The sequence below is a fragment of the Brassica napus genome, chromosome A2 (genome assembly GCF_020379485.1).
Source record: "Brassica napus cultivar Da-Ae chromosome A2, Da-Ae, whole genome shotgun sequence".
Lineage (NCBI taxonomy): Eukaryota > Viridiplantae > Streptophyta > Magnoliopsida > Brassicales > Brassicaceae > Brassica > Brassica napus.
In genome coordinates, this window is record NC_063435.1 from 7521625 (window position 1) to 7542332 (window position 20708).

A 20708-nucleotide genomic window follows, 5' to 3' on the forward strand; every position below is an offset into this window, starting at 1 on the left:
AACAAAATATGTTTAGTCATTTGTTTGTTTTTAAAAAGAGATGAAAGCTAGCATTAATGGATATGGGCCCACAAATAATAAAAGCCCAATACTAAATCTGAAATGTCCGCTGACGCGGCAATTATGTCCACCTGTTATTGTTCCTAGCGTTGTGATTGGTCATCAGAAACTCTGTGACGTTTCTTTCAAAGAAAGCACAAAAAGAGCTGTGAGATTGAGACTGAGAGATCATCGAAAGCAAAGCCATGGACGCCATTGATTCCGTCGTCGATCCTCTCAGAGACTTCGCTAAGGATAGCATTCGTCTCGTTAAGCGTTGTCACAAACCAGATCGCAAAGGTACCTTGCTTGATTCTTCATGAATGATATCTTGCTAGATCTGTGTATTTAGCTTTCGATGGTTTTGATTTTGCATTGTTTTTTTTTTTTGTAGAATTCACGAAAGTTGCTGTTCGTACAGCGATTGGGTTCGTTGTGATGGGATTCGTGGGCTTCTTTGTGAAGCTCATCTTTATTCCGATCAACAACATCATCGTCGGTGCCACTTAGGTATGTGAATGATGATGATTTTTCTATTCATCACAATTGTTAAAAGTTGATTGGATCAGAGGATTAGTCCTTGTTTGTGTTTCATTGTCCCATCATGCTTCTCCTGTGATTGATTTATAAGAAGTGTTTGATCAGATTGAAAATTAGCATATGAGATTATGAATGTGAGAAACCTACTTGTATAATTCTTTAAGTTGCTACTCTTGTGATTCATATATGTTTCATTTGTAGCAGAAAATTTCAATTTTTTTTATATTTTGGTTTCTATCATTTTGATCTGATTTATATGGGTGTTGGTAAATCCAGTATCTGTGAAAACTGTTGTTTGGTTTTACTTTGGGAACTACTCTTCTTCTTTTTTCTTTTTTTTGTAACACGGGAACTACTCTTCTAAGTCTTTTTGTTTGGTATGTTTTCAGGGAGCAAAGAACAAAATGGGAGAAAGGCAAAAACTAGTTTTGAGAAATAAAAGCTAGAGCTTTGCTGTTTTCAACAATTCGCACGTTATGTTTATGTAATCGTATTCATTTGTTTCTTTCTCTCTTTTTTTTCTTTTCATTTTGTTCACGACTGAAAAACTTGACTCATCTTGAATGTAGATCAAACTAATTTAGAAACTTGTGGCGGAGGAATTCATTGAGACGCCACTTTAATAATCTCAAACATATTTATAAAGAAATAAAATCAAACAGGTTCGATTGATACAAAAAAAAAGTTATAGCCGGCACGTCGTTTTAAAGGTCAGATGCACTGCATCATGTCTCCCCGGGTAGGAGAAGATTCTTCCCTGAATCTGGAACCTCATTGTCACCACGGAACAAAGACATGCACTTAACACTGAAGACATTGGATGTATTGATACGAGGGGGAAGTTGTACCCGACACGCATTGGCATTTATGCGTTCCAAAACCTACACATGACCTATCTTTCGCAATATGAGCTTATTATACTCATGTGAAGGAATTCTATCCTTCGTCATTACGACTCAAACCTGATCACCAGGCTGAAAGTGTAACTCACATTTGCGCTTGTGTGCTCATTCCTTATAGGCGAGGGCCGTAGTCTCCAAGTTCCGACCAACCAATTTATGCACCTCCTGGAGCGAGGTGACAAAGTCGGTAGTACCTACATGAAGACGAGTTAGGTCTTGTCTTTACTATGATTTCCGATTGAATCAACGAGCAGAGCCTGGATGTGATTCGTTTTTCCAAATACTAATTTTTGGATCTAACGAAATGTAGATTGTTTTTACTATGCTTTTAGAGTGTTTTTCTTTTTCTATTTAACTTATAATTAACTCTATTAAAGTAAAGCACAATGAGACGCAAATGTAGTCCTACCATATAATTATGCGTTAAGCCATTTTAAACACTAAATATAGAATGCGTATCGTTCATACTCAGCGAACTAAACCAAAGTTGATCCCACATGCAATTATGTTCATTGCAGTCCTTGCAAGCAAACCTTTTTGTGTATAATTAATTTATTCTACTTAAGAAAAGAGTTTGAAGAAAAGATGATGATGGCATGCAAATGGTACAGTGTGGGAACAAAATGCGACACTCATTATCAACCAAACTCGTCGACCCTTCAAAGAAAATAAAAAGAGAATATATTTTTATTAGAAGAAAAAATCATTTTATTTCAGCTTCTCTTATTTCTGGTGGTCGTGAAAAGGATGAGTCTTCCACCTACTCCAATCTGCGATTTTCATCCTTCAAATCTTATCCACATGCAATCCTTAATCTGGTCATTTTCATCTAGTTTTATGGCAATCAATTTAACAAATATCTTTTATTGTTATCTTTTATTTATTATTAGAAAACGAATATATATACATATATATTATTGTAATCATTTTCATCTGCTTAGCTTATTGGTAACTTGTTTTCCAAAACTCCTTTTTCCACTGCTCGTCTCTCCACTTGGACTATGCGTGTTTTACTTGAGGATGCATGGTGCATCTAGATAAGGATTATGAAATTTACGATTTAATAAAAGTTGGTTCCAGACTTAGAAATACTAACTTACAAAGGTATTCTACAAATGTGGTTTGCTCAACTAGTTAGAGGGGTCTTAAAGTTCACCGAATCCGATTATTATTAGAAGCTGGTCTTTGGTCCATACAGTACATATTAAAGGTCCAGAATTTCTTGCTTACATAAAAAAACTAACAAATGTATCATAAATCTGATTTAAAAAGTTTTAAGTGTACTACAATCTTGGAATTCCTTTTATTTGATAGTGAAAAGATCAAGTTATAGTCTGATGCTAGTAATTATATAAGTATGCTATATCTATATTATTAAAACTGAAGTACACTTTAGTAATGTTTGGAAACATGAATAGTACTATAACTGAAAATTGTTTGGAAACGAAGATAGCAGTACTACATTAATTGTATTTCCATATTTCACTCATATTAATTATATTGTCTTAACAATATTTTACATCATTAATTATATTACCATAATAATAATAGTGTGGATTTTATTTAGTAGTTAATCAATATTAGTTTTGTGTCAATTATAAAATCAAAAAAGTAAAATAACTGAGTTTTGCATAAGGTTAAGCGTTTGTTTTAATTTGTTTTACTATAACATTTTTTTTTCAATCAGTGGAAAATTACGTAGCCAAAAACATAATTCAAAAACATGTTTAGTGAATAAAATCATAACTTAAATCAAAATAATAAAAATGAATTACATTCATTGTCACTTAATTTTTCACTCAATATAATTGCTTACTAAATAAAAAAAACTCTTTCAGTTTCACTTAATTTAGCAAAACACATAAAAAATATCATTTATATTAGTTTATAAAATCAGTTAGGCATGAACACTAAATATCCACTTAGGTACGAGTCGTTCCTTTCGGGTATCGTTTTATTTTGTTTTAAAATTACTCACTCCTTGAATATTATAAATTTATGTGTAGGTTTTGAGTTGAATTTTTTTGAGTCTGGATGAGTTTGGTTCTGATGTATATGACCCTAAAATATCTAAATAACCAATGTATTTGAAACGGGTTTGGATATTTGTACCAAAAATAACCATATTATCTGATTCGATCCGGATCTTTTGAATACAATTAGTTATATTACGACATATCTAAAATATAAAACACTAATTATGAAAAACAAATATTAATGTATAAAAATATAAGTATAGTTTTATTTTAGTAATTTCATTAATTATATTACTTTAACAATATATCACATCATTAATTATATTTACCGTAAAAGTAATAATGTAGATTTTTATTTATTAGTTAATCAATATTAACTTTGTGCAATTATAAAAAAAATAAAAATGTAAGATAACCGAGTTTTGCATATGGTTAATAGTTTGGTTTAATATGTTTTACTAAAACTTTCTTTTGTCTTAGTTCCAATTGGTGAAAAATTACATAGCAAAACACATAATTCAAAGGCATAGTTTATATGAACAAGATAATAATTTAAATCAAAATAATTAAAAAGTATTACATTTATTATCACTTAATGTTTCACTTCATATAACTATTTTATTAAATAAAAAATTCTTTCTATTTTTCTTATTTTTGCCAAATATATAGAAAGAGTTTTCTTTTTAATCTATTTGCAAAATCAGTTAAGTATGGACATTCAGATACTCATTGAGGTACAAGTTGTTTCTTTCGGGATTAATTTTTTTGGATTTTTAAATTAGGCGCCACTTGGATATTATAAATTTATGTATGATGCTTGAGTTGGATCTTCTCGGGTCTGAATGATTTTGATTTTGATGTGTAGAAATATAAAAATATTTAATTAACCAATGTATCTGAAAAGAGTGTATATTTGTACCAAAAATAATCTTATTACCCGATTCAATCTAAATATTTTGAATACAATTAGTTATACGACGACACATCTTAAATATATAACATTAATGATAAAATAACAAATAATTTATAAAACCGTAAAAATTAACACCCGCACGGGCGTGCGGGTCAATCTCTAGTTTAGCATTATACATTTATAATCTTGAAGTTCATGTCCTAATCCATAGGTTTAGACTATTTGAACCCTTAACGCTGACTAATATATTTACATTTTATAAGACATAAATATAGGGATATTATATTTCATAATTCATATTCTTATCTGAAGAGATAACCTTTCTTGAAGGTTGATATTCTTTTCTTAGTCTACATCCATATGTAATGATTAAGATGCCCTTTTCTACAAGTTCACTCCAAAACTAGATAATTGTTGGGGGAAAAACGACAAATGAAAACGTGTTTAGTAACTTTGCTTACAATTAAACCATATGTGTTCGTATGTGACGGCCACATGATTTATGGTCTTCCGTACTTATGTGTCCCTCTCAGCCTTTGCTTATTGATATCTCCCTCTACATTAAGCTAAATCGGGTTGTAAAATTTTGACCAAATTAAGTCAGTCTCTACATATTCTGAAATAAACCGAAATAACTAATAAGGATGGTTGCATATTCTCATTGTTTAGGTTCTGAACGGCTTTGACAGTTGTGAGTCTTAAAACCCACACTAGATATTTTAGAATATTATTTGTAAATTAGAGAACAAGATCTTTTGGGTAATATTATCCTTACAATAAAATAGATTTGTATAATGATGTTAACGAGTTTACAAGTGTTTTTGAATAAAAATAAGACTAGTCTAGTGAAGAACAAGATCTAAAACAAGTTCGAAGCGTTGAGGGAACTAGAGCTCGAGGTAAAGGTGATTATGTGTGTATGCGGGAATGAATATAATCGTTAGCCTCCTCCGATATCTTCTCCCTTTTCTTGTTGCTCGATTCTTAATTTCGAAACTGCATCCATCCCCTCGTTAGCACAAATATCGGTACTGTTGAAACAAAATTGAGCTGATTCTATCTATGTCCCAGTCTCGCCGACATCGAGCTTCCAAAAGCATAAATGATCCTGACCTTCTTACCTGTGGCCGACTCAAAATCCAACTCCACGAATATTGCAACTTGCCTAGGAAGTTCGTTGGTTCGATTTCGCGGAGTAAAGCCGTGATTCGTTATTCCTCTATGCGACCTCACTTGTCATAGAGGTCAACTCAGAACGATGTGTTTCTGGGGATACACTAATGTAAAATTTGTGCCAAAATAAAGCATTATAGGTTTTGCATCAAATTGGATAACTAATCTTAGAGTTGATTCTTATTTTTTGGTGAAAGAGAGTTGATTCTGTTTTTTTTTAATGTGATGACCCGAAATAAAAAATGATAAGATCTTTTATTTTGCATATTCATAAGCAAACATATAAAACTTCATCTTTGGTATATAAAATATAAACTATTTAGCCATTAAAAATACGAAGTTTACAATCAATCTTACAAATGTTTAAAATATATAACACTTCTTTAACATTTAATAATGAAAAATTCTTAATGTAAAATTATATTTTCTTACATGAATTCAATTCAAATTTTATTTATCATCATCTACTTATCATATACTACTATCTATGTATAAAATATATTAATAGTTAAAATCTAATATGTATATATAGTAAAATTATCTTTAATTTGGACGTATTTTTTTTTTACTTTTTTACAACAAGATATATTTTAAATTTAAGAATTAAAATTTTCTGTATCTATGTATAAATTATTGTTTTAGACTATTGTAAATGATGCTAAAATAAAAATAAGTATTAACAGCTTGCTAGATACATTATACATGTTCAATACATTGGTATTTATTTATACACAAAAAGATTCTGATTTTATATAGGAAATAATCTCTGAGATTACTGTTTACATATTTAATGTTATCAAAATATTTTGTTTTTTGTAAACTATGTTATCACAATATATTCACCATTCAATATATGAAGCAAGAACATTGCCAGTAGAATACGATATGGGATGGGATGAAGAACAGACAAATAGCTTGGTTTGACAAATACATTCAAAACTGTTTGATTTATTCATATATTCACTAACTTGGTATTTAATTATTTACTAGGTGGATGTCCCCGATTTCGCGGGTTAAATGTTTTGTAACAATATATTTATTATAACTTTCAAATTAAAATATGTTTTTATCATTATGTGCTTTCTTGTTAAATATTTTTCTAAGAACATTTTTTTTTGAAAAAGATAATATGACTATTTTAAATATTTTTTGATATTTTGTTTTGATAATTTTACTAAAATTAGTTATATACAATATTCAAGATTCAGTTTTTAATAAAACTACTTAAGTTTTGAAGGTATATAATGTGAAAATTTTGATTTTAAATAATTTATAGCTAAAGTTTTATGTTTTTAATAAGCTTAAAAAGTTAAAACAATATAATTGTAACAGATTCTCTACATATCCATATCCAATCACATATGCAAATAAAACTACTATATCAATTCCATAAATTATTTTTGAAATATTTTATATAGTTTATAAATACAATATAAGGCTTTATATATGAATATAAAATTATTCTATCAATTTTAGTAAACTTTTTTATTATATTATGTAGTTTATAAATATAAAAATCGATCAAACATCATTACTTTTTCTATAGTTTTAACAATTAGTTACCATAAATAATTATTTGTAATATTATGTAGATTATTTGGTAAGTGATATTGACTGTTTATAGATTTTTTTTTCTTTTTAAGTCTAATTAAAATAAATATAAATTAAAAATTATCAACCATTCAATTTATAACATTTTTAAAGATTTCATCAATGATCGACAAATAAAAAAAAATCTCTTAAATAACTTTTCAATTAATATATAGTAGGGATAAAATTATAAAATAGATTGTATAAATTAACTTATAAGCTTTTATAGATGACTTAAAAAATTTATAATATTTTAAATATATAATAAGCGAAGATAAATAATTTTATAAATGTTTTTGTAATTTTATAAAACATATTATGTGAACTTTATTAAATGTTAATAATTATTATAACAGTTTATATAAAATATAATGTTTTAAATAAGAATATAAAATCATTATATTGATTTATATAAACTATTTGTTGTTTATTATTTTATGTATTTTATAATTTTAATAATTATTTACCATAAATAATATTATGTAGAATATTTGGCAAATGGTATTAATGGATTACAAACTTACTTTTTTTAGAACTAATTAAAATAAATAAAATTAAAAATCATCGACCAATCAAATTATAACAATTTTGTAAGAATTCACCTATGATCGAACGTCAGCAAAAAATCAATAAAGTAAATTCTCAATTAATATATTCATATATTCATTAACTTGGTATTTAATTATTTATACACAAAACAAGGTGTCGTTGATAGTTTGGAAGATAGTTAAAAATATCATTATTTAAATATCTCGCGTTTAATCACTATCCACCTTAATCTTAATTACACACTCACCCTTTGATCCTGATTTTTCGATAGACGTTAAAGCCAAAAAAAAGTAACGAGAAAGAAAGAGCCACGAGGGCAGAAGGCCATGACGCCAAAAAATAAAATAAACAGTTATATTTTATAATCACGAGCGTGTCTCTGTGTATAAATGTAACACACATCTTCTTCTTTCCTCCTTCTCTGCCATCTTTCTCTCCACTCCCAAGATTAACATTAACCAACAAAAGAATCAAATCCTCTCATCTTCGCTCTCCTCCAACCATCTTATCATTTCAGATGACGCATCTCAACAAAAAACCCAGGTTAGAGAAGAACCTCACGGTTAACGTCAACCACATCGACGACTTACCTGACGATCTCGTCTTCTCTATCCTCCGCAAACTCAGTTCCTCCGCTTCTTGTCCCGCCGATTTCTTCAACGTTCTCATCACGTAAGTCAGTCAGGCTTCTTTTCCTTAAACCACCCGATTCTTTATTTTGACGAACTCTCTTTCGCCGTTTCAGATGCAAGAGACTGAACCGGTTGGGTTTGCATCCTCTGGTTTTATCCAGAGCCGGAACTCAAACCCTAGCCGTCACGGCGGAGAAATGGTCTGACTCCGCCCACAGATTCCTCAAACTCTGTGTTAATGCCGGAAACATCGACGCTTGCTACGTTCTCGGAATGGTTCGTCTTCAAACCTCCTTCTCTCTCTCTCTGTGATGTTGATTTTTTTTTTTTTTGCGCAGATCCGTTTTTACTGTCTTCAAAACCCAGTGAGCGGCGCTTCTTTAATGGCTAGAGCCGCGATTAAGTCTCACGCGCCGGCGCTTTACTCGCTGTCGGTGATTCAGTTCAACGGGAGCGGCGGTACCAAATCCGACAAGAATCTACGCGCCGGAGTCGCTCTCTGCGCGCGTTCCGCTTACCTCGGCCACGTCGACGCGCTCAGAGAGCTCGGTCACTGCCTACAAGACGGTTACGGCGTTCCTCGCGACGTCGCGGAAGGACGTCGGCTTTTGATTCAGGCGAACGCGAGGGAGCTCGCGGGCTCTCTACGCTCTTACCTCTCTCTCAAATCCGGAGACGAGACGCTAACCGAACTCAACGGATTACCGGTTCAGGAGATTCGTCCAGTAAACCGGTTTTTGAAGGACTGGTTTGATTCGGGTCGGGTTGTTTTAGCCGAGGGGTTGAGGATGTGTTCTCACGGCGGTTGCGGGAGGCCGGAGACTAGGTCGCATGAGTTCCGGCGATGTTCGGTCTGTGGGAAAGTGAACTACTGTTCGAGAGGGTGTCAGGCGTTAGATTGGAGAGTGAAGCATAAGATGGAATGTGCCCCGTTAGATCTGTGGGTTGGGGCTGCGGCGATCGGCGTCGGTGACGAGGATGTTGATGCTGTGGAAGTTGAGAATCATGCTGCTCGATAACTGCTCTGCCTCTTTTCTAGTTTTTAAATGTTACATCAGAAAATGTCTAATTTTGCCAGCAGTCTGTCTCTGTAACCTTTTGACTTTTTTTTTTTGGTTATTAATAATCGATCAACTTTTCATGTTTTTTTCTTCTTTATCTTAACATTTATGATTATAATTAACAATTTATTTTCAAACTATATAAAAATAAATTAGATTCTCACCATTATATTTTGTACAAAATTTAACTTTATGAAATTAAAATATTGAATTTTGGCTTTATTTTTTAACCAATTAAATTTTTATTTTATGATAAAAACTAACTCAAAATTGTTAGGTTTCAAAATATAATAAAAATAGGCTTAAATAACTTTAAAACATGTTTTATTCCCTAACTAATATACAAGGTTCAAAATGACCAATATAATATTTATTAAAGGTAAATAACACCTATATCCATTTATTAAAAGTAAAAAAAAAACTATTTTAAAAAAATTTGATTCGTTTTAATTTTTTTTTTCGAATTTCTTTCTTTTTGAATGATTTGTTTTTAAGTTTAAAAAGACTTTCCTGAAATGTGTGATTTCCTTCTAAATTTGAATTATATTCATATTTAAGAAAACATTAATAAATGTATATGATATCGTCCTAAAATTTAGGAAAATGTTGATAAATATTTGTAATATTTTCATACAATTTTGGCAAAAAATAATAAATATATATTTAAAATACATTTTAACTATGTGTTAGGAAGACTTTCATGAATATATATTTAATAATATCTTACTAAACTTGAATTAGATATATTTAGTAAGATATTTTTGAATATGTATAAAATATTCTTAAAGTTTTAGGAAAATATTCTTAAATTTGTATGATATCTTGGTGAATTTAACTTATATGCCTATTTAGGAAAGATCACTGAATATATAACATCTTTCTAAAATTTTTGATGATATTTTTAAAGATGTAATATCTTTATAAAATATAGAAAACATTTGTAATTGTTGTATAAATGAATATCAAGTTTGTAAGTATATACTTTAGAAAAAAATTTCTAGTATTTTGAAATGGCATACACATTTAAGAAGATCTTCCTAAATATACATACAAGTTACATTTCAAAACGTCTGATTACACATTTATGAATGCATTACTGAATTCAGAATTATTTTTTTACAAATTTAAGAAAAGAAAATATTGTACACGAATGGTCTTCTTAAATTTCGTATAAGAAAAAAACGTTTTAAAAAGTCAAAAAAAAATCTGAATTTCTTTTGAAAACAATATTGACAAAATTTGAAAAAAAAATATTTTTTTGATTTTTTGATTTTATTATTTTTGAATTTTTAGTATTCATTTATTTTTCTATATTTAATAAAGTATTAAATAAACCTTTAAATCAGAATTAAATTGTTTTTTTTATCAACATAAAAAAAAACTCATTCAAGACTTTGCTAAGCAATCTGAAAACTTTGTGTACATGTCAACAAAATAGGATGGTTGAGCCCAATCACTTTGTGTAATAGTGTCTGCCTTTGTATTTGAGTCCGGGATACGTATATGATCACGAACATGCTGAAGCTTTCATTTTTCTGTTATATTTCTTTCAAGCAAGTTGCAAAAGAAAATTATTTTTCTGATTTAGAAACCATTTTTACCAAATGAGAATAATTTGTCGCAAAAGTCACTTGAAATAGTCGGAGAGTTACATACATTCCATTCCTCAGATTATGGCCTCAAATTCCGCATGCAAAGGTGATTGACTAGCTCTTGTATTTCTCGTCCCCAATTAAACCTTCAAATCTTTTAGGTGTACTAAACCAACCTTGCCACGAGCATAAAGATTATCCTTCCGAGACTTATCCATAAAGCACCATATTCCTAATGTTGGGGAGATTTGTGTGGTATCATTCGTATTGGATGATAATTGTGTGTGCGTTTGTGGCATTGTCACTTGTGCTTCATTCCATATGATTGCTTCTGTTTCTGCTAACTATAAGATATCATGGATATTCTGAAACTTTCATTTATTTGTTGTATTTCTTTCAAGTAAGTTGCAAAAACAGACCACTCTTATGATTCCAAAACAATATTTGTCAATTGAAAACAATATATTGTACAATTTACTTGAAATTGTCGCATAATTTTTATACATTCCATCATTCACATTAACGCCTCAAATTTCTTATACAAGGGTGATTGACTACCTCTTGTATTTCGTGCTCCCATTAAACCTTCATATCCATCAAGTGTACTAAACAATCTTGCCCAGAGAATAAATATTTATCCTTCCAAAACTCACCCGTACAGCACCATCATCCTAGCCTCGAGATTTCTTGATGGCAAATATTACTCATCCGTTTGTTCCCACTAGAGCACGAGCAAGGAGATACTTAGCTAACTTTTGGTTTCCATTACCCTACTTGATTATTATCTTTATGGATGTTTACCTCTTCCTCCACTGCAGGGAGAATAGTCGAGGAGAATTCAGCCATGAAGTCGGCTAGTACTTGCGACTTGATGGTTGTGGCAGGTCTGAATATTATGTTGTATTCTCAATTTGTAATGCCCATTTGGACAAATGGCATGATACTTCTGGCTTGTGGAGTGTTGCTTTAAAGGGTAGAGATGTTACCACGAAAACAAGATGAGCCCGAAAATAGGGGTGTAGTTTCCTTGCTGCTACGACCAGGGCTAGAGACAACTTTTCAAGGTGATTGCATCGTTTTCTGCGTCAAGGAATGACTTGCTCATGAAGTAGTACACCTAGTATTGCCTATTTTCTTTTTTTGCCCAGGACGGCACTCACTGCATATTCTGATACCGCCAAATAAGACAACTATATTTCTTCATTATAAAGTTTTGATAGCAGGGGAAGCGTATTAAGGTACTCCTTTAACTTAGTGAAACCGTTTTCACACTTCTCAACCCAGTTGAATTATTTTGGCCTTTTGGGGGCTTTGAAGAAGACGAAAGATTTGCCTAATAGTGGTGAGATGAACCTACGTAGGGCTTCTATTCTTCATGTTAGTTTATGAACCTATTTTGGGCTCTTTGGTGAAGTGATCACATGGATTTCTCTTATTTGTTCTGAATTAGCCTCGATACTACGATGTGTAACTATGTACCCTAGAAATTTCCAGGAACTTATCCCGAAGGAGCACTTGGACAGATTGAACTTCATGATGTATTTCATCAACATGGAGAATGCTTGTTGTAGATACATGATATGCTCACATTACCCCGAGAGCACTCTCTCAAATAAGAGGTCAATTGCAATACTTGGGGATTGAATTCACAAGGAACGTGGATAACACAATAAATTTACAGTTATTGGTAAAACTATAACATAAATATAAAAAAAATAAATCAAACAGAACAAAGATATCGCTTCGTAGACATATAGGAAAAATGCTAGATTCATAGATCCCAAACATGCAATCAGAACTCATATCAATTGTTACTAAGGGTTTATTAAGTTCAATCCCAGAACGTGAATTCAGTTATCAGTTGTCAAACTCTCCTCGCGACGAACTATCTAAGTCTACATCTTCGAAGGCCAACTCTCGCTGCACAACCAATTTCCTTAGACAAACATTAAGATTCATTTCGATAAGTTTGGTAAGTTATTTAGGACAACTCTCGTTGTGTCTAGCAACCTTGCTCTGCAGGATTCAGATCCGAAAATTAATCACATTTTTGTTTTATTCCAATTATCCTAAAATCAAATTTCTAGTTAATTGTTCTAAGAACAAATAGTAAGAACAATCATGATGAAGGAGACAATGGATTATCCTAGCAACACAAATCATCTTGGACTTCAACTCTTCTTGCAAGTACTTGTGTCAGACGGAAATACAAGGCAAAAAAATGAGAATTTAATTTACCAATTTACAAAACTAAAAACAGATTTTGATAATGTAGAGAGACATAAAGTATCTCGAGTCCATGATAGGGTATCTCTTAAAATCTGTCCAAGTATTTGTTTATAGCCAAGCTTTTTTTGTAAATGGAAAAGAGTAAACCTTCTAGCTTCGATGGAGTTTTAGTTTGTTACTGCTGTATTTAAATTTCCCATTTTAGGCGATTTTAGAAGTGTAGCCTGAAGTATATGGAAATGTTAAACGAAGTTTAAAAAATTCTTTGTTTGATCGGTATGTGAATTCATATTGAATTCAAGTAAATAAATAGAAACTTGAAGATGTTTCAGAATCTACAAATTCCAGTAAACACTACTTAGAGGTCTAAACATTAAACAATGAGTCCTGACTCAAAAACAGTGGCAGAGTAAACTAGTTAAAACAGTAAATATATCAAACTCTACACTGCAGCATTCACAAACAAGTGTATGCATACTATTCTGTAACCCAAACAAACAAAAACCCTCAGAAGATCTAACTTAGAGAGAGAGAGAGAGAGAGAGAGAGAGAGAGAGAGAGAGAGAGAGAGAGAGAGAGAGAGAGAGAGAGAGAGAGAGAGAGAGAGAGAGAGAGAGAGAGAGAGATCTATGGTTCTCTTGATGTGATCTTCTGTTTCCTACTTGGATCTCTCCTGGTACAGAAATACACAATCTTGATGTCAAAATACATCTAAAAGAGATTTGGGTGTGGATAAATATCGAATGAAATTTTGATTGTGTAGTGTTTCGCTTTCACTTACTTGTTCTGTATAGGACTGTATCGACTTCTTGGGATTCTTCGTAAGCTACCTCCAATAGATTTCTCCATGCTTATCTGCAAATCTATGTGTCCCTCTGTGTGAAACTTTCTGCTAAAGAAAGCTAGCAAAATCAGAAGGAGAGCTACTGAGACCGATCTTGATGGATGTAATCTCTTCATTGGTAATTTATTTTTGGTCAATTTTTTATGAGGAATTTTTGAGTAGAGATGTTTTATATAATTAAAGAGATAGACAAGTTGTAAAGGTGGTTTGCTTTGTATTGTTCGTGAGACTTTTTGAGATCTGATCACACGTGAAGTCTTTTCAGATGCTGGGATATTTAATTTTTCCTTAATTTAGTAATTTATGGAACGTTCACTGAGCAGAATCCTCATATTCAAACAAGCACATGCATACACGTTGTATCAGCCATGAAAATTATATGTTTATTGTATATCAATATTAGTAGGGGAAAGTTGGAGGTAACATCAACTGTTGTGTTTTGTCTCTATGCTAATAACAATTTTTCCCCCATATACATAATTAGGTGATTCACCCTTGCATAAGCAAGGACATTAATATTTATACTAAATTATAATAGCTAGCTAATACTCCCTCCGTTTCATAATACTTGATGTTTTGTAATAGTGCACACAGATTGAGGATATTATATTTCTCTAGAAAAATATTTTAATGATATAATTTTAAAATCAGTTAACTAATTAATTGGTTATACATTTTCCAATAAAGTTAAAGTTAACCTTAAAATCTCAAAACTTTCTTAACATCTCAAAACTTCATGTAAATTGAAACAAAACAAACCTTCTAAAACATCATCTATATTGAAACGTAGGGAGTAGTATACTTTTATTTGTTTTAAAGTTTTATGGTACTCGTTATTCATTTTTGATATATTAGACTACAGTATTCCTTTGAACTGAACCACAACTATTTATTTTTCACAAATCAGCCTAAAATCAGAAAAGTTTTTATTTATGTTTAGCCAAGTTCTTTTTTTTTTGTTTATTCTGAATATTTTGTAAAACTCTGAAAAATTGATATTTGTTATTTTCAGAAATAGTTAAGAAAAGGCTGATCGATTTGGGACTGCACCAGGAAATCAATTGGTAATCTTTTGAATCTCATTTGGTTATGATTCAAATCATTATTGTAAACAAAACTAAGAAATTTGCTTTCATTCGATTTGGTCATCTTCAGTCCAGGTCAAATGAGAATCATAATTTAAAATTTTAAATTAATATTTTAAGGTGTTAACAAAAATCTAATATTTTAAATGTTTTTATTCGATATTAAGTTTGTTGTGTGAAAAATTAGAAAACATGATCTTCTGAATTACAAAACAGCATTTGACTCTTATATTCCAATTTTTTTGGATAAGTGGATTCTAGTATTGGAAGATACAAGTTCACTTCAGGATATCCTTATACGCTACATGGAATTACCTAAGCTCTTTGGTTGTTATTCATCTGCGATTTCTTACGAAGCAATTTTTTGTTGCTGCAGAATAACCATGGTCGATTTTCGACATTAGAAACCAAATACCTGATGTCATTCACCTTTATTTTCAACTGATTTAAGAAAATGAAATTTTAATGAACTAATTTGGAGGAAACCTAGCCACGGGGATATAAGCAATGCTAAATAACTGATGTCATTCACCAGATTCCTAGCCATGGGGATATGAGCAATGCTAAATCCAGAAAAACTTTGTCGTAGAATCCAGAATGAACTAATTCGGAGGAAAAGACTTGCCAGTCGACTGGATTAGCAATTATTTCCATCAAATCTGAGCAATCTGTCTATGTTTGGACAATAGTAATAAATAAATTCCGTAAGCATGACATTGTCCACAGTAATCATTCTATCGCAGCATAGAGAGCCGAAAGGTTTTTGCCGCAGCTTTGCAGTCCAAATTGTTCAATCCCCATTTGATCCCCATAGGTCAAATCCCATTTGGTCACACTCTATTTCAAAAGAGTAAGGTTACAAAAATTATAATGAGCAGTACAAGTCAAACATGTCGATAAATCAAATCGGTTTGATCAATCTTCTAATCAAACATACATTAATACAGAATAAAACCCGGTATGACTCGTACTGAGTCGTTCTCCTCCACCCACCCACTGTCCACACCACAGTCTCATCAACCGACGAAATTATTATTTCTTCTCCTTCACGCTCCAATCCTCACTACTTCATTACTCAATGTAGAAGGAGCAGAAGAATCTCACGACCTCATTCTATCTAATGGAGCGGAACTCCTCAGACGAGGACGAAGAAGACCACCAGCATTTGATCCCTCAAAACGACACTCGCAGCCGCCACCGAGAAGATCCCACAAACGGCGGATCATCTTTCCAGATCGAAGACATTCTGTCGCGGAGGAAGATCTCGCTCAACAAGCGTTACCTCCTCGCCGCCGTCTCGCTAACTATCTCGATCGGTCTCATCTTCTTATTCACTGATCTCCGTCAGCAATTCTCCGGTTTCAAGGTAGATCCGCTCTCCAGCCGCGTTAAAGAATCAGAGCTCCGGGCGCTCTATCTCCTCAGGCAGCAACAGGTCGAGCTTCTCTCTATCTGGAACGGTACGACCAGTGCTAACTCCTCTGTGAGAGTGGCCGTCGCGAAGCAGATCTCACTGAATAAGGAGATCCAAGAGGCGCTTCTGTCGCCACACAAAACCGGGAACTACTCCGGCTCGGTGGTGTCTAACTTGTATGAGAGATGCGTGAAAGTGGATCAGAAATTGTCAGATCGGAGAACGGTAGAGTGGAAGCCGAGATCGGACAAGTTTCTGTTCGCTATATGCCTCTCGGGACAAATGAGCAACCACTTGATTTGCCTAGAGAAGCACATGTTCTTCGCCGCGTTGCTGGATCGGGTTCTTGTGATCCCGAGCTCCAAGTTTGATTACCAGTACGACAGAGTGATAGACGTTGAGCGGATTAATACTTGCTTGGGAAGAAACGTTGTCGTTTCCTTCGATCAGTTTAAAAAGAGTCGTCCTCCTCATATCGACCGTTTCATTTGTTACTTCTCATCGCCGCAGCTTTGCTATGTAGATGATGAGCATATCAAGAAGCTTAAAGGTTTGGGGGTTTCAATCGAGCGGAAGCTCGAGTCTCCTTGGAGCGAAGATATAAAGAAACCTAGCAAGAGAAATGTGGATGAGGTGCAGAGAAGTTTCAAGTCTGATGATGATGTGATCGCGATTGGGGATGTTTTCTATGCTGATATGGAGCAGGATTGGGTGATGCAGCCTGGTGGACCTATTAACCACAAGTGCAAGACGTTGATTGAACCCAATAAGCTTATTTTGCTGACCGCGCAACGGTTCATACAGACCTTCTTGGGAAACAATTTCATCGCGCTTCATTTCCGTCGACATGGGTTCCTTAAATTCTGGTATAGCTTTTTCATCTTTGCTTATAAGCGGCATTGTAGTCATATTTAAAATTGAAAATATTTCATTCGCAGCAATGCAAAAGCGCCGAGTTGCTTCTATCCGATTCCACAAGCTGCGGAGTGTATTGCTAGGATGGTCGAAAGATCCAACGGTGCAGTAATCTATCTTTCGACAGATGCTGCAGAAAGTGAAACAAGTCTGCTTCAGTCACTTGTTGTGGTCGATGGAAAAATTGTGCCACTTGTCAAACGTCCACCGCGTAATTCAGCTGAGAAATGGGACGCACTGTTATATCGACATGGTATAGAGGATGACTCTCAGGTATGAATCTCAGTGTTTCTGCAATTTGTCTACGGTTAAAAAAACCATATCTCTTGAAATGCTGCGCGGTCTGAATTTGGTAAGTAACTAAAATGCTTATTATAGACGACTAGACAATACCTAATGATATATCATGGCGTGATGTATCAAACTTTGCATGTTACCATCTTCATGAGTCATAGACCAGTAAATTGTTTTTTGGCAAATGTGTAGGTGGATGCAATGCTGGATAAAACGATATGTGCCATGTCCAGCGTCTTCATTGGAGCCTCTGGATCGACGTTCACGGAGGATATTTTGAGGCTAAGGAAAGATTGGGGGACGTCTTCTATGTGCGATGAGTACTTATGTCGAGGGGAAGAGCCAAACTTCATAGCAGAAGATGAATAAGTAAAGCATACATTTTTTTTCTTACGAACTTGTTTTATTCCCACATTCCATTGTTCTCTTATTCTAGTTGAGTCGTAGTTAGTTAGAGAAATCCGATTTTGGATATTTTTTTCCATGATGGTGTGGAGATAACAGTGTGAATCGATAGAAGGAAGAGCCTCGGTTTCTCAACAAGTGATACATATTATACAAAGTTGTCTCAATCCAAATGTATTGTTTTTGTCTCTCTTCAAGCGATAAAAGTTTGGAGTTTATTTTTATTTTTTTGTAATTTTGTGATAAAAAAGAAACTTTTGTTTTTTGTAATATGCAAGAGTACTTTCTAGAAGTTATTAAGTGTCTGTATACCGAAAACTAATTAATCCTAAATGTCGCTGGGCCAATCATGGGCTTCATACTAAAGTTGGATTTCTTCTAATTTGTTTTTTTTTGTTAAAATGTTTCAAGGAAGTGGTATTTAGTACTAGAAGAAAAGAAAACAAAATCTGATAGAACTCCTGACCAAGAAAAAATAAAAGATGTCAAACTCAACAAACGAAACACTGTCTGAAAAGGGACAATCCGATTGCAAAATCTCTAATAATCAACGAACAGAGCCGTCTCAGGAATGGGAGACCATGGCTCAAGCCTGGGTCGCCGCCTTCCCCGACGCCAACTCCGTCGTAAGCGCCACTGACGTCGAGACTTGGATCGGCTCCAACTTCGACTCCCTGCCGGCGGATCTCCGTCAGAGGCCCCTCTCCGACCTCGTCGACCGCTTCCTCTCCATGCAACAGTACATGAGACAGACAGCATCTGAACAGAACGAGGTACGTGTCTCTTCTTGATGAATTGGATTTGTGTTTATGATTTATCTTATCTGATGTTTGTTTGTCTTAACGAAACAGCAAGAAGGCCAAGCTGATCAACATCCAGCTCGGTTTCAGAGGACTGACCAGTGGTTACCAGTGTACTCGTGGTTAGAATCTCTGGATAGTGGAGAGCTGGTGAAATCGAAGGATATCTCTGAGTGGCTCGACGCGAATCCAGAGGTTAAGGAAGAGCTCTCGTCAAGGCATTCTCGTTATCATTTGACTCATTATGTCAAAAAATGCCATCTCAAGATACTTAAAAGAAAGGAGAAGAAGGTAAAAGCAAAACTCTCTTTGCAATTTTCTTCATTTGTTTTTCATCTGTTTTCGACTTGCTTGCAATTTGAATCAGGGGTTGATCCGCCTTAGTAGAGAAACTGCAATGGAGGTTCACAAAGAATTTGGGGAGAAGCACCATAATGCCACACTTTCTGGTATAGAAACGCTTTCTGTAATTGTTTGTTTTATTTATGATTGTTTTAGATTCAAAGGGCTCTTTGTTAGTGATGTAGTGTCATTCTTAATGTTTTAGCTGATCCCATGAGCAATATACCAAAAGACAGTGACCTCTACCGTACAAAACTTAAAGAAGCTAAACGCAGATTCGAGATGTGAGTCGGATTTCTCAACACTTTCTGTGTAATAAACATAAACTTATTTAACTATTCATTTAAAGGTTATACTAATGTTTGTTTTACGCATCATCCAGCTTGGTTGAGCTCGAGAAGAAACTAGCTCCGCATTTTTCAAGGCCTCGAATAGCCAACACATGAACTTATCTACCTACTTCTTTGTAGAGTCAATCAGAAGCTGGTTTCAAACACTTCCTTTTGGTTGACTTTGTACGTCTGTTATCTGCTTTTGGTGTTGTAGAACTGTTTGTGAAATGTTAAGGTCATGTAGCTGTATGGAGTTTTGTTTGAATGTATGTTGGTGCAGTGCAGCAAACCGTAACTTGTAACCTTTTCTAGACTATATGTAGGCCCAACGAAGAGAGAGAGGGAGAGAGAGATGCTCACCATGAGCTGTAAAACGATGTTTGCCTCTTTAATTTTTATTAAATGTTGCTCACAGCCTAAACATACTGTGTTTGAAGGAAAGAGGAAGTATATGATTGTTGCTACTTGTTTAGTTATTTTCTAAGAAAAATATAATAAAATATGAGAAACATTCTTAAGAAGAATTAAAACATATATACTTATATTTTTAAATATATATTAATTAAATTATGTTAAAAACAAAGTCCATAACTTTTTTAAAGTATTATTTTAAAGAATGTAAATAGTCAATTATACAAAATATATATTATAATTAGATTAATAGGATTTAGTATTTTGACGTTGATTAAAGTATTTTTTTTTAAATTGAATGTTATTTGAGGAATTACATTCTGTAATACAAAAAATATATATAAACCATATACAAATAAAAAATAAAGTGTTACTATATATTATATATTGTAGTGCAGTAAAACCAAAATATTCGTAAATTTTAAGGAACATTAATCGATTGGTATCTTATGTTGACGCATTCAAGTTCCTTTTCGAATTTGTTGTCAACTTCTTTTGAAGAACTATCCTTTGTATCTTATGTTGTTGTAGTTTATGGTTTTTATCAAAGAGTATAGATAATTCCCTCTGCCTATTGTATTCATCAATTAAGTTGATGAGTACTGAAAGTAAGTCGTGTTCCAAAACAAAAAATAATAAGATTACATGGCAACTAAGCTGATCTGGCTCC

At 33.1% G+C, this 20708-nt stretch overlaps 5 protein-coding genes across 5 annotated transcripts; 4 read left to right on the forward strand and 1 right to left on the reverse strand.

Moving 5' to 3' along the window:
• The first annotated feature begins 125 nt into the window (after positions 1-125).
• LOC106374443 (protein transport protein Sec61 subunit gamma-1) lies at positions 126-1168 on the forward strand. Its single transcript, XM_013814466.3, has 3 exons — positions 126-339; positions 434-549; positions 969-1168. The coding sequence occupies exons 1-2, from the start codon at positions 246-248 to the stop codon at positions 547-549; spliced, it is 210 nt and encodes a 69-aa protein (XP_013669920.1). The 5' UTR covers positions 126-245; the 3' UTR covers positions 969-1168.
• A 6862-nt stretch (positions 1169-8030) lies between these two features.
• On the forward strand, positions 8031-9459 carry LOC106375967 (F-box protein At5g50450-like). The gene is made up of 3 exons (XM_013815998.3): positions 8031-8354; positions 8428-8590; positions 8653-9459. Exons 1-3 carry the CDS (start codon positions 8200-8202, stop codon positions 9331-9333), a joined length of 999 nt encoding a protein of 332 aa, XP_013671452.1. The 5' UTR covers positions 8031-8199; the 3' UTR covers positions 9334-9459.
• Positions 9460-13483: 4024 nt separating this feature from the next.
• On the reverse strand, positions 13484-14387 carry LOC111198884. The gene is made up of 2 exons (XM_022688221.2): positions 13978-14387; positions 13484-13869 (listed from the first exon to the last, which is right to left on the reverse strand). Exons 1-2 carry the CDS (start codon positions 14154-14156, stop codon positions 13824-13826), a joined length of 225 nt encoding a protein of 74 aa, XP_022543942.1. The 5' UTR covers positions 14157-14387; the 3' UTR covers positions 13484-13823.
• Positions 14388-16083: 1696 nt separating this feature from the next.
• On the forward strand, positions 16084-18449 carry LOC106375966 (O-fucosyltransferase 36-like). Its single transcript, XM_013815997.3, has 3 exons — positions 16084-17405; positions 17478-17727; positions 17941-18449. The coding sequence occupies exons 1-3, from the start codon at positions 16246-16248 to the stop codon at positions 18115-18117; spliced, it is 1587 nt and encodes a 528-aa protein (XP_013671451.2). The 5' UTR covers positions 16084-16245; the 3' UTR covers positions 18118-18449.
• A 134-nt stretch (positions 18450-18583) lies between these two features.
• Positions 18584-20048, forward strand: LOC106375965. Its single transcript, XM_013815995.3, has 5 exons — positions 18584-18926; positions 19005-19244; positions 19321-19402; positions 19501-19579; positions 19678-20048. The coding sequence occupies exons 1-5, from the start codon at positions 18636-18638 to the stop codon at positions 19739-19741; spliced, it is 756 nt and encodes a 251-aa protein (XP_013671449.2). The 5' UTR covers positions 18584-18635; the 3' UTR covers positions 19742-20048.
• Positions 20049-20708: the final 660 nt, after the last annotated feature.